We start from the raw sequence: 12,716 nt of genomic DNA, 5'->3' as shown, positions 1-12,716 counted from the left end.
GGCCAAATAATAAATGTTGTAGTTGAGAAGAAACCTGCCACTGACGGCCCAACTCCTAAGTCAGAACTGAATGTTTAGTCCTTGGACGATGCCAATTTCAAAAAGTAAAAGCAAATGCTGAACGTTGTGAGTAGATAGCACTCCATAAGCGAGGGGCTGGAGGGAGAGGAAGCACCGCGCTCTCATAATTCAATGGCGGTAACATCTTCATCTTCATTACACAGTAGATAGTGATCAAGAAAAATCCTGAGCCTGGTTCTGCTTCAGCACTTCTTCAATAAAATGTCCTTCAGACTCCAGCAATACATAAGCAGAGGAAATTTACTTAACAAAGACGCCATTAGAGCACACGTCACGCTTACTCAGTGATCAGAGTTAGGCTGACAAACCTTTGTTAGACGATGGCTTTGTAGGGTATGAATATTTAGGAGAACATGAAGCTGATGGCATGTTAATGGAATATAAGTGTGATGTTAGGTCATCCTGAATTAGATTATATGGAGATACTCCTGATACTTCATTCTAGGCCAGCGCCAACCTTGAGGTCCTACATACTGGAATGAACTCATCCTCCTCGGAGCAGTTAGACGACACAAGGCGGTGGATCTGAAAAGCTTAACAAGAATGAAGCCAAAGGGTGAGATGGACTGGCACCGGTCCAGGTGGTGTCACTCCCTGTGATTGCCTGATAGGCTTCAGTTGCCCCCACGACCCCACCATGGACAAGTTCGTTAGGAAGATGGATGGATGGTTGATGGTATTGTGTAACACTCTTGAACTGTGGGGCAGGTCCTGGGTGTAACAGATCAGTCTAATACTTTACTGAAACGTCTTTCAACCTTCTTCCTGTCCATTGAAATTTTGACCGCACTTCCTGGTATGGATTTCCTGTTCACACGGTGCAACACCTTGGAAGAGTTTTCGACTCCTAGTTCTGCCGAGTTCCTGTAGTGCTTGAGGTGGCTTTCTTATGACCAATGGCATTCCATAAAAAAGCAGCGAGTCCAAATTATAGCAATATATTGATGGAAGTGAAATGCTTAACTTGCATTTAAGTAATGAGCAAAGAGAATTACGCTCTCCAAAATCCATCACTGACAAAAATCCATGGCCATACACTGGATCAGGATGACTAAAGCAGGGCTTTTAAGCTGTCTGAGATAAAAGGTTTACAACAACTGACAATATGGCCATCCATGTGGTAAAATGTGCCAGCAGTAGTCACTGATAGAGCCGGAAGATCAATCCGTATGACATTCAGACTGCAGCTTCTCCCTTTCCTTTTGAAACTGAGAGAGCTAAATCTGCAAACCAACGTAAAAGTGCTTGAAAGTGGAAACATACAGAGGACAGTGCCACAGCCCCAGTGTCCTGGGTTTGAAACCCACTGTTGAATCTAAATGTTCTTCCTGTAGGCATCTGGGATTTCCTCCCAGAACTCTGGTTTTTCTCCATCATCCCAAAGTCATGCAGGTCAGGATAATCAGCAGTTCTAAAATGGCCCCAGTGTGGATGTGGGCATGAGAGGGCACAGGTAGACTGGCACTCCATCTAAGAACAGTTTCCTACCTTATGTCCAATGTGTCTGGTCATTTCTGTCATAGTGAAACAAATCTGTTAGGCATGGAAAGATAAATTCTACAGTGAGTCAAGAATCAATGAATGAACAGTCAATGAAATGATCATTAGTCACCTCGGTGCAAATAAAAATGAAGGCTTTTTGTATGCTTCTGATCATCACTTTCATGATAGTATTTTGTAACAAATTTGATAATATTCACAGAGTGTAATATTTAATTTAAAAATAGATATTCATTTTAGTATAGTTGGGAGGATCACAAAGTTCCATAGATAGATAAATAGACATTTTAGCGTAGTTGGCAGGATTAGATAGATAGAGAGAGATCATTTTAGTATAATCGGCAGGATCACACCATTACATAGATTGATGGAAATTAATTTTAGTATAGTCGTCAGGATCATACAATTTCATAGATAGTACTTTGTAAATGATATACTAAGTTTAATGAATTGAAGGTGACATAGTGGTGAGATACAGCTTACTGGTCCAAATCCCACACCTTGTCATTGTTCATGTGGGATCTGCTCATCCTTCTTAGGTCTGTTTGGCCTTCCCTCTGGGTACTTTGGTTTTCTACCTACGTCTATAATAATATGCATGATATGAGAACCGAGATTTCAAAGTCAGCCGTACGTTAGTGTCGCTGTGTGTGTAAGCTGGCCCTGTGATGGATGAGCCCCTTTGCTCAGGGTGGGTTCCTGCCGTGCACTTTAGGCTGTGAGATTAGGCTCCATGCCAAGACCCAGATCTGACTTATGTCATATTATGTCATGTATGAGATGTTCTGTTATGTCACCCAGCAAGCTAACATTGATAAAGATAAGTGAGGGACATCGGTGGCACCTAATGGTTTAGAATCAACGACAAGTACAGCACAGGTGCCACATCAGGGGTGGGGTCACACATTGACTGTTGCCCCCCTTTTTTTTTGATTGTTTTTCCTTTTTTTTCCATTTCTTACGAATAAAGTCCAATAATAAGTGGAGCTTTCAGAGCTTAATTGCATTCCTTTGTTGGGTGAAAGTGAGTTTTTTGGAAATTACTCAAAATAATTCACCATGAAGAAATTGTGCGTGAAAAGTAAATGCAGAGAGAAGTGCCACTTTTGATGGACTGTTTAGATTTTTTCGTAACTCCTTGTTTAGATATTGATTTTTGAGTTAAATAAGCCCAGAGAATTCATTTCCTGCTATGAACCATTAGGCTGTCTGTGGGAAAAAAAAAAAATAAAAAAATACTGCGTCTAGATAATTTACAATGATTGCTACTCCGGATGATGGAAACTTCTTACCACACAAGATATTTAAAAATCACTTGCAGCGTTTTAGGTCTATGAATTGATGATGTGAGAGTCATTAGCCAAAATTGCAGACACTGATCCGATTAGCCTAAGCAGAAATCCATGGACCACCAACCGTAGTGATATTGATGCTTCAGTGCACCTGTATAAAGGCCTGTCTTGAAATGAGAAGATAAATACATCTGGAACAGAAAACGCACACATTGCTCTCCAAATCATAATTCTGTAAAGTCGAGCCATCTTTCCTCCTTCATTTTTAGGAATGTTCCTTTTTAAAAAATATATACTGTGGAAGAAAGGGGGCAGCCTTTAGTTGAGACACAACCCGCAAAACTGATAAAGTATAAGAAGTAAAGATTTTATTATAAAGGAGTGATATGCAGGACTGAAGAGCAGCACACAAAGTTCAAAATTATGAAATCCCAGGTCTCTGGTTTGTCTGCCTGCTCTCTATGTTCCTTCTTACATCTTTTTGTAATTATTATTATTTTTTTGTTATTAGCCTTCTATTTATGTATTTTCATGTTTTTATGTGTAAAATGTTGATGCTAAAATGCACAGTCCACAGTCCTCTCATCTCACTGACCATAATCTACCAGTCTGCATTCTCCAGGGTTCACTCTGCTGCACCGCATGGATGCTCTTAAATCAGCACGAGCCGCTTCTCTCTTCTCTTCTCCTTCTTGAACTTTCATGGCTTACTGTTAACCACTCCTAGCTTGTCTCTTTCCTCGATAAACTTGGAATCAGTGGTTCTGCTTTGGCCTCCTTCAAGTTCTACATGTTTGTGTCTCCTGGTCTCCTCCACAGGTGCCAGTGGAAGACCATTTGCAGTCCTATGTGCCCCTCGGTGTCCATAGCGGGAAGTCAGTATTAGACTTCAATGACCTTGTCCCCTTCAGTGTCCGGAGCGCACATCCCTTCAGTTACATATCTGATGCCCCTCTGTGTACATAACAGGGACCCATAGTGGAATGTGCATCCTCTGACTTTCATAAACGGCATCCCTAACCCTAAACCCTAACACTAATGGGATGACCAGCTCAGGCTGTATCCACCATTCTGATTTTTTTTTTGGCTTTTCCAATACCTAAATTCACCACTGCTCCCCCACAGATGCTCTCCACAGGTGTGTCTCAAGGACCATCCAGTGTTGGGTCCACTTCTCTTTTCTCTCTACTTCTGTTTCCTTAAGCAATGCTGTTACTTCTCATGGCTTCTTCTGCCACCTCTATGCTGATAATGCACAGATCTTCCTCAGGTTTTCCTCTTACAACCACAGATCTTCTGCGGTATCTCGGTCATCTCATAATGGATGAATGATCATCACCTTAACCATCACCTTTCAATGTCTGTAAATCCTGTAAATGAATATCCTGTACGTTCCTTCTGATTGTTCTCCCTCAGACTGATCTCTAAGATGTCTTCATTTCACCATCAGTCTCGGTCATTTTGGTGTGGCTCTGGACAACTCACCTCTATTCATTGAATATATTTCTTCAACGACCCAATCCTTTTGTTTCTTTCTTCACCATGTTCCGAGGGTTCAACTCTTCCTCACTAATTATGTCACGCACTTCTTTGTCCAGGCACAGGTTCTCTCTCAGCTGGCAACTGTTACAGGTCTGTCTTGGTGGGGCTTCCTTTAACTGCTATCGGACCTCCCCAGCCCCTCCAGAATGGTGTTCTCTGCTCCTTATCCCAGTCCTATTACTCCTCTGCTTCATTTTCTCTACTGACGTCCAGTTGCTATAAAGGTTTGGTTTCCAAACTCTTGTCTTGACCAACAGATCTGCTCCTCAACATCTCCAATCCTTGGTCTCTCCTTATGTCCCTTCAGGAAGTCTCCATTGTGTCTCTGCCTGTCTACAGACATAGCAGTACCATTAGCTATGCAATGATCTCCCTTCCGCTACCTACCACCTCTCTGCTGATGATGGGCAGATCTTCCTCGCGTTTTCCTCTTACAACCCACAGGTTTCTGCACAGACCTCTAGAGGTCTCTCTGTCATCTCATGATGGATTGATGATCATCACCTCAAATTTCACCTTTCACTGTCAGCCTGTTATAGCCTGTATATAAATATCCTGTACGTACCTTCTGATTCTTCTCCCTCAGATTTTTCTCAAAAATGTCTCCATTTCACAATCCCGAGTACTCTGGAGCAGGTTTTTATTTTGATTTTTATTATTATTAAGGGTATTTCTGTACTTTGCTAAGTTCTGCTTTCCCTCAATCCTGTCAATCAAAAGCAGTCCCATGTCATGAAGCTGCCTCATTCAAGCTTCACCCTTGGAAGAGTATTGCACAAGTGATGATCGTTGAACTGCACCCAATCAACTCTCGTTTAATGTCTTTGGAAAACCCACCTTTTCATTAAATATTTTGGAAGTGCTTAGTTCCTCTTCTGCATTATGGCTGCTGTTGTTCTGACAGAGAATTTAGGATAATGAGGAGTTGTCTAGTTGCAGGCATTTTGGCTTAGTAGTTGTACGAACCTCTCTTGCTTTTTTTGCTTTGATACTTGGGCCTTCTAATCATTTTTCAATGTTGTGGTTGAGCGAGGAAACACACAAGTCCAAAATAAAAAAAAATATATATGTTGGGTGCCAACCAGATTGCCCCTTCTAATAATGATGCTGGCAAAGCAAAAATAATAAAGTGCATGGTGAGGCAAATAGGGGCAAAACTATTATTAGGTTGTAGGGCCTCCAAAACAAAGATTATGGTAGGTCAAAGGAGAGGTCAATGTTTAGGTTGGAACACCATCCAGAGGTCTGCTCTTTCCCAGATGAGACACCACCTTCCGGGAGCATCACGGTCTTTTATTCCTCTGACCAGTAAGGGAGGAGTCTGTAGCCCTCATCGAGTGTCTTCTCATATCTGTGGGTGGAACAATAAAACAATACCTTGTGTTCCGGTAGGGTACTCCTTACCTCTGATGCACATGTGTCCTTAAGATGAGATGTAAAAACGAGATCCTGTCTCTCTGGGCATCCACATTCCAAAAATTCTTCCATTTCATAATTCCTGAGCCCACTGTGCTCCTGGAAACACTCATGACTTCAGAAATGGTTTGATCCTCTTGCCCTGATCTGGGCCTCACCATTGAGGTCTACAGAGTGTTCCTTGGACTTCATGGCTTGCTGTTTGTCCTGACCGGCAGTATGAATCGTGGGACCTTTCTATACACAGGGTGATGTGCAATTCATTGAAGGTGGGCTCCAATCAAGGTCTGGACGCATCTCAAGGAGAGTTCAAGCAAACAGGGTGGACCAGAGCAGAACGTGGAGTGCCACAGCAAAGGGGCCGAGTACTTCTGGGAATAAGCGATTTCACTTTGGGACTTTTAAACATTTTGTCAAACCTTTACCAACACCTGTCTTCACTTTGTCATTAGGGGTTATTGAGTGTAGATTGCTGAGCGTAAATGGCAAATTTATTAATTTCAAACGAAATCTGAAAGACAGTAAAGTGTGCAGAAAGGGAAGGCATCTGAATGCAATGAGCAGACCACACGAGCCTGTAAAAGACATGGACAACGTGTGCTTTGGGAATGGCATCCTACTAAGGGCTACTTTTAAATCACTTTACATACTTTTAAATGAATTTTAAAAAGTTATTAGAATTTTGAAATATTTCTTTTGTATTCATTTCATTTTTCTTTCTTCACAGCGTTATGTGGTGGTGACGTTCGTGGGCCCGGAGGTACAATATTGTCACCTGGATACCCAGAATTTTATCCGAATTCACTAAACTGTACTTGGACAGTAGAAGTTAGTCATGGAAAAGGTATTGATTCTTCTCTACTTTTTCACTTTCCTTATCTTCATATTATTATTATTCTTATTCTTATTATTATTATTATTATTATTATTATTATTATTATTATTATGTTTAACTTTTGTTTCGTCTTGCATTGGGTGGTCTCCTGGTAAGTCCAGCTCTCTACCAGAAACCATAACAATTTACCCAAGCCCCTTATTAACTCAGTAGATGGATTGGGAGAGAATGGGGGGGTCATCAGGTCGCTGGAAGGGGATGTGTGGCACCCCCCATGTCTCTGCCAAAGGATGAAGGTCCAAGTCTTTAGAGTCCTGGTGTTTCCTGTCTTGTTGTGAGACATGGACGCTCTTCCAGTGACCTGAGATGAAGACTGGACTCCTTCATGTGTGTCTCTTCAGATAGTCCTTGTGTGCCACCGGTTTGTCTTTGTGTTGCTCATGGGGTCCTGAATGAGGCACGTGACCTGCATTGTGACGGAGCATCAGTTACGGCACTCCGGCCATGTGGCGCGATTACCCGAGCGTGATCCAACTCATTGCTGAGGACCCGAGTGGCTGGACCAGACCAAGGGGATGCCCACATAATTCCTCGCTGCAGCAGATAGAAGCTCACTTTCGGAAGGGTGGTACTGGACCACGTGTCTGCCTAGGGGGGCTGCCAACCAGCATCTCAAGCTGTTTGGTTGTGTTGTGTATGCAACAACGTGCTGTACCAGTCAGTGACCTGACCTTATGAAGGATTTGGGCTGTGCCCATAAGTTCAATCTTCTGCACTCTATTAGCTGATTGAAGACCCTGGAGCTTCTTTAGGTTCTGCTCAAACCCTTTCTTTAATGTAACTGATGCTCCAATTACAACTGGCACCACTTCTCGATTTACACTTCCCTATCCTGCTGATCTTCATTTCCAGGTCCTCGTATGTGTGGTTGGATGGAGACCTTCAGGGGGCAGCTGTTTTCAGGTCTCTCCATAGATGTTCAATTGGGTTCAAGACCAGGTCTGGACATTCCCAGAGTTGTCCCTAAGTCACTCCTGTGTTGTCTTTGCTTTGTGCAGTTGGAAGGTGAACCGTCTGTCCAGTCTGAGGCCAGGAAAAGTGGATCCCGAAACTGGTATGGATGAACGACAGGAAACACAGTGGGCCACCATGCTGTACTCATAGAAGAGTTCAATAAATCAGCTGTCTTATTAAATAGTGAAGACACAGGAGAAAGAACATTCATCAGGAAAACCCGCAGTCATGGAGTGAATTATGACTAAGATTTGTGAAATATGGTGATGCGAACAGACCAATAATAACAAATAAAAATGAACTCGCCAGATGAATTAGCCTGCGGGACTAAGCAGTTTGTCAATCAGACGTGCAGCAGGAACCCACCCTGGGTGGGATGCCAGTGCCTCAGAAGTTTTTACTCTTCACTACTGAAAACTATGAACAACCAATAAGAAGTCATTGAATTTTAAATGTGTTCTGAAAGGCCAACGGCGCTAAAGTGGTTAACGTTGGTTCAGTTTGTGAAGAGAAAAAGAGCACACAGCTGTGTGCGAGTTTAAACAGTCACTGGAAAGCGGGCGCTTATGGAAAACCCAGTATGATTTATTATGCGCCTCTGATCATAATTATATTGGCTTTAAGGCTGAGTAGCACGGCAGAAATTGAATTGAAATATTGTACTTGCTAGACTGCCACTAGTTATGTGACTGCCAAGTTAATAGAGAAGAGCGCTAATGGAGACGAGGAGCTACAAGTCACGTGCGGCTCAAACCCCCCCACGAAGACGCAGTTTTACACAAGTGGAACAAAAAGGAAAAATAAGAATTAAGCAATCTTCATGTATACTGTACATTAATATCAATGGATAAAGAGATTAGCCTTTTGGAAACACTCTCTTCAATTAAAATGTATTATTACTGATTTCTATGACTATCAACTGCCCAGTCTGCATGTACTGCATGTCATTATTGTGGTGCACACACCTAATTTTGGTTTTCTTAATAGGCGTGCAATTCACCTTCCACACCTTTCATTTGGAGGATCATCATGATTACTTACTAATCACCAAAACGGCAGCTTTACCCAGCCACTGGCACGGCTCACCGGCTCCGAACTCCCCGCTGCAATCAATGCCGGTCTCTACGGAAATTTCAAGGCTCAGCTCCGCTTTATTTCAGATTTCTCAATATCATATGAAGGATTTAACATCACCTTCTCCGGTGAGTAAACAAAATACGCCCTTCTGTGTACTGCGCTTGGCGGACATGTTTGGTGCACGACGTAACCTGCAGGGGTGGGCACAGGAAAATGTAAAGCAACCCCACATTTAATTATCTTAAAGTTAAATAACCAAAAAAAAAATAACTTATATATCTATCTATATATATATATATATATAGAGAGAGAGAGAGAGAGAGAGAGAGAGAGAGTGGGTATATTGAAAAGTTCTCTCTGGGCGTCTGAAATACAAGATATAAATCTTTTACCTCTTCAGAATTAGAAAATCAGAGTATTTGTAACTTGATGACCTTAATGACTCAAGCTTTAGAAGATGTGTGCACTCAAATGTCACCAATAAAACCGTGTGTGTCCGTGTGATTGTGCCCACCTCAAATGAATCATTCATAATACCGGCACAGACATCATTACATTGACTTGGCCTTCACTTTGGAAATGTTGTTAAGATTATGACTATTTCATTAAAAGCCTAAAGTGGTCCACATTCCATTCTGAAAGTTAATTTACTTCAGTTAGTATATTCTTATCTATCTGATCCTGTCGACTATACTAAAATGAATATCTATCTATCTATCTATCTATCTATCTATCTATCTATCTATCTATCTATCTATCTATCTATCTATCTATCTATCTATCTATCTATCTATCTATCTATCTATTATATAGTGCCTTTCACATCTATCTATCTATCTATCTATCTATCTATCTATCTATCTATCTATCTATCTATCTATCTATCTATCTATCTATCTATCTGATCCTGCTGACTATACTAAAATGAATATCTATCTATCTATGATATAGTGCCTTTCATTTCTATCTGTTTGGAGGATTGTGTTGCCTGTGTGACTTGCTTACCCAATGCAATCCATTGGCCTGTGCAATGCACTTCACTCTCAGCAGGTGTTGCCGTGTTTGATTTCCTGTCAGCCTTGCCATACACACACACGCCACATCTTTTCCCATCAGGCATGACGTGTGTTCGCTGGACATGTGGCCGTGCCACCTCTTCCTGTGACAATGACCCGAAGCCCAGCCTCATGGCTGAGGTGACCTACACATCCAATGCATGGGTTGTGTTACGTGTGGCACAGCATGAGCTCTCGATCGAGACCTAGATGGAGGTACACAGCCCGGGGTTTTTTACGGAACAGACAGACAGCCCTTGTCATTTTATACGTAAAGAGAATGAATGATGGTATTTTGAATGGGTCCAAGCCACTGTCATTTCCTACAGTATTACTCTAACTGCAGTTTGCTGACGTTTTTTAAAATAAAAACACCTTTTGTTGAACATTTTCATTAGCCCTGAGAGCTAAAATTCACATTAATCTCCTTTATTAGATATAAAGTGATCTCAACACCTACATTCAGGCTGTTGGCCAAACTTTAAAAGCCCAATTTCATGTAACGCTGGAAATGGTTGCTGCTGACACAGCAGAAGGAATAAAAAATCCAATTAAAAATAAGGTTTATGATTTATCAAGTAAAAACTTTTAAGCTATTAAACGGTTCTGATAGTTGGTATAGATGAATGTGTTTCCAGCCATTTGCTCATTTAAAGTAGTGAGATTGCCACTTTAGTGTTGACTCGCAAGATGCCATCCCATTGCATGAATTTTCCAATGATTTCCAGTTGTAACCTTCATGTAGTGTGACATCCCCATGAACTCCAAAAATAAATCAAAGGGGCAGACTCAAAACGGGGGGCTTTTAAAGTTTGGAAATCTCAATATCTATTAAAAAAATCCATTCAGAGGAGAGGATAACCACAAACCTCTGGTCTCTTAGACAAAAACAAAACCAAGTTGTTTAATATAAAAAAATCTATATTTATATATCCATTAGAAAAACCATCCTGTTGTATTTCAGACTGGCTGCCTATCCTGTCTGGGGTTCAAATCTTTGCTTAATGTCGTCTTTGTTCATATCTCAGTCTGTTGTTAATGATAGTGTGAATAAGGTTTGAGATGGCTTGTGCATTTTATTCATTTGGGGGTATAGATTGGTTTCTTTGTGTATATGCAGGGTTTGTTATATTTGGTGTGTGTTATCGGTGGTCCCCAGCTGCCAATCACTAGCAGGAACTTCCCTTCACCCTAAATACAGTTAGGGGGTCTCACCCTTCCTTCTCATTGAGTCAGTGACTTTCCTTGAGTTTTGCTAGGCTTGTGCTTTTTGACATTACTGGATATGTTTGGCCATTTTGCTCTGTTTTTTGTCTTTGCCGTTCCTTGGGACTTGTTCGTCTTGGTTTGCTCGTGCTGGACACTCCTTTTTTGCCTTCTGCACTCCACAGAGCTTTGTGTACTTACAGAACATTTTTGTGATAATAAATCTTTCATTTTATATAGATTTTGTATGGCCCTTTTTGTAGCTAGCCGGGGTTTGGTGATAGGATTTCCCCCTCTGGTGGGCAAGTTTTTTAGATCTCCTAGTCGTTACACACTCATCCATAGGGTGTAAGGTGGGAGCAGTCGTTGGACAAGGTGCAACTCCATCGAAGGGCGCCACTAGGAAATCAAGAAAAGAAAACCGGTAAGAGTCGGAAACCGAAGCAAAGCACATCCAAAATGGTTTACCTAAAAAGGCACCTCATAGCAAACAAATTCAGTCAGTAATGCAATCCTTAATTCACAAAAGCAAAGTAAACATATCTTAAAAAAAAAAAAATAATACTCTTTAAACTCCATAACTCCCAGTGTCGATCTGATGGGCCTGACTCGCCGCCTGGAATAAATAGGCAGTGGGCGGTCCTTCAGCTGATCATCATGGTGGCCCCGCCCCTTTCTACTCTATGTTAAGGGAACAGGGCACATAGCTAAACCCAAGAACCTTAACACGTTCATAACAATAGCAAACTGCTCAAAAACATTAAAGGAACACTTTGAAAACCCATCAGATCTCAATGGGGGAAACAATCCTGCTGGCTCTCTCTCCTGATATGGACTGGTATGGTAAAGTGTTAGGAACGAAAGGATGGGATATCGTCTGATGGAAATGAAAACGATCAACCTACAGAGGGCTGAATTCAAAGACAAAGGGAAAAAATGACGCTGCTGCAGGCAGGCGAGTCCATCTTGCCCACATTTCATTGCAGCAACTCCAAATCACGCTCAGTAGTTTGTAAATGTGCATGCCTGACGATGTCCTAATGAGACAATGGATGGTGTCCTGGGGGATCTCCTCCCAGAAATGGACCAGGGCATCACTGAGCTCCTAGACAGTCTGAGGCACCGGATGGACCGAAACATAATGTTCCACTCGGAGGTGTCCTGTTGAGTTGATGTCAGGTGAGAGAGCATGGGCGCCAGTCAATGGGATCAATTCCGTCATCCTCTCGCCTCACGAGGCCGGGCATTGTTTTGCACCAGGAGGAACCCAGGAGCCACTGCACCAGCATAGGGTCAGACAATGGGTCCAAAGATTTGATCCCAGTACCTAATGGCAGTCAAGGTGCCGTTGTCTAGCCTGTAGAGGTCTGTGTCTCTGTCCCTCCATGGATATGCCTCCCCAGATATACCATCACTGACCCACCACCAAACCAGTCATGCTGAATGATGTTACAGGCAGCATAACGTTCTCCATGGCTTCTACAGACCCTTTCACGTCTGTCACATGTGCTCAGGGTGAACCTGCTGTCATCTGTGAAAAGCTCAGGGCGCCAATTCTGGTATTCTATAGCAAATGCCAATCGAGTTCCACGGTGCCCACTAGAAGATGTTGGGCTCTCAGGCCACCCAAGTCTGTTTCTGATTGTTTGGTCAGAGACATTCACACCAGTGTTCTACCTGCCTGCAGGAGGTCATTTT

At 42.2% G+C, this 12,716-nt stretch overlaps 1 protein-coding gene across 1 annotated transcript in view; it reads left to right on the top strand.

Annotated features, from left to right (window-relative positions):
• Positions 1-12,716, top strand: part of csmd3b (CUB and Sushi multiple domains 3b) — a 1,150,768-nt gene that overhangs the window by 873,765 nt on the left and 264,287 nt on the right. The window contains 3 exon segments of the mRNA XM_039737543.1: positions 6,559-6,675; positions 8,668-8,727; positions 8,730-8,882. Of these exon segments, the coding sequence (XP_039593477.1) occupies positions 6,559-6,675; positions 8,668-8,727; positions 8,730-8,882 (330 nt within the window).

Source organism: Polypterus senegalus, chromosome 15 (genome assembly GCF_016835505.1).
Source record: "Polypterus senegalus isolate Bchr_013 chromosome 15, ASM1683550v1, whole genome shotgun sequence".
Lineage (NCBI taxonomy): Eukaryota > Metazoa > Chordata > Cladistia > Polypteriformes > Polypteridae > Polypterus > Polypterus senegalus.
The sequence above is the reverse complement of the archived record's forward strand: the minus strand, read 5'-3'. Positions and strand labels throughout refer to the sequence as shown.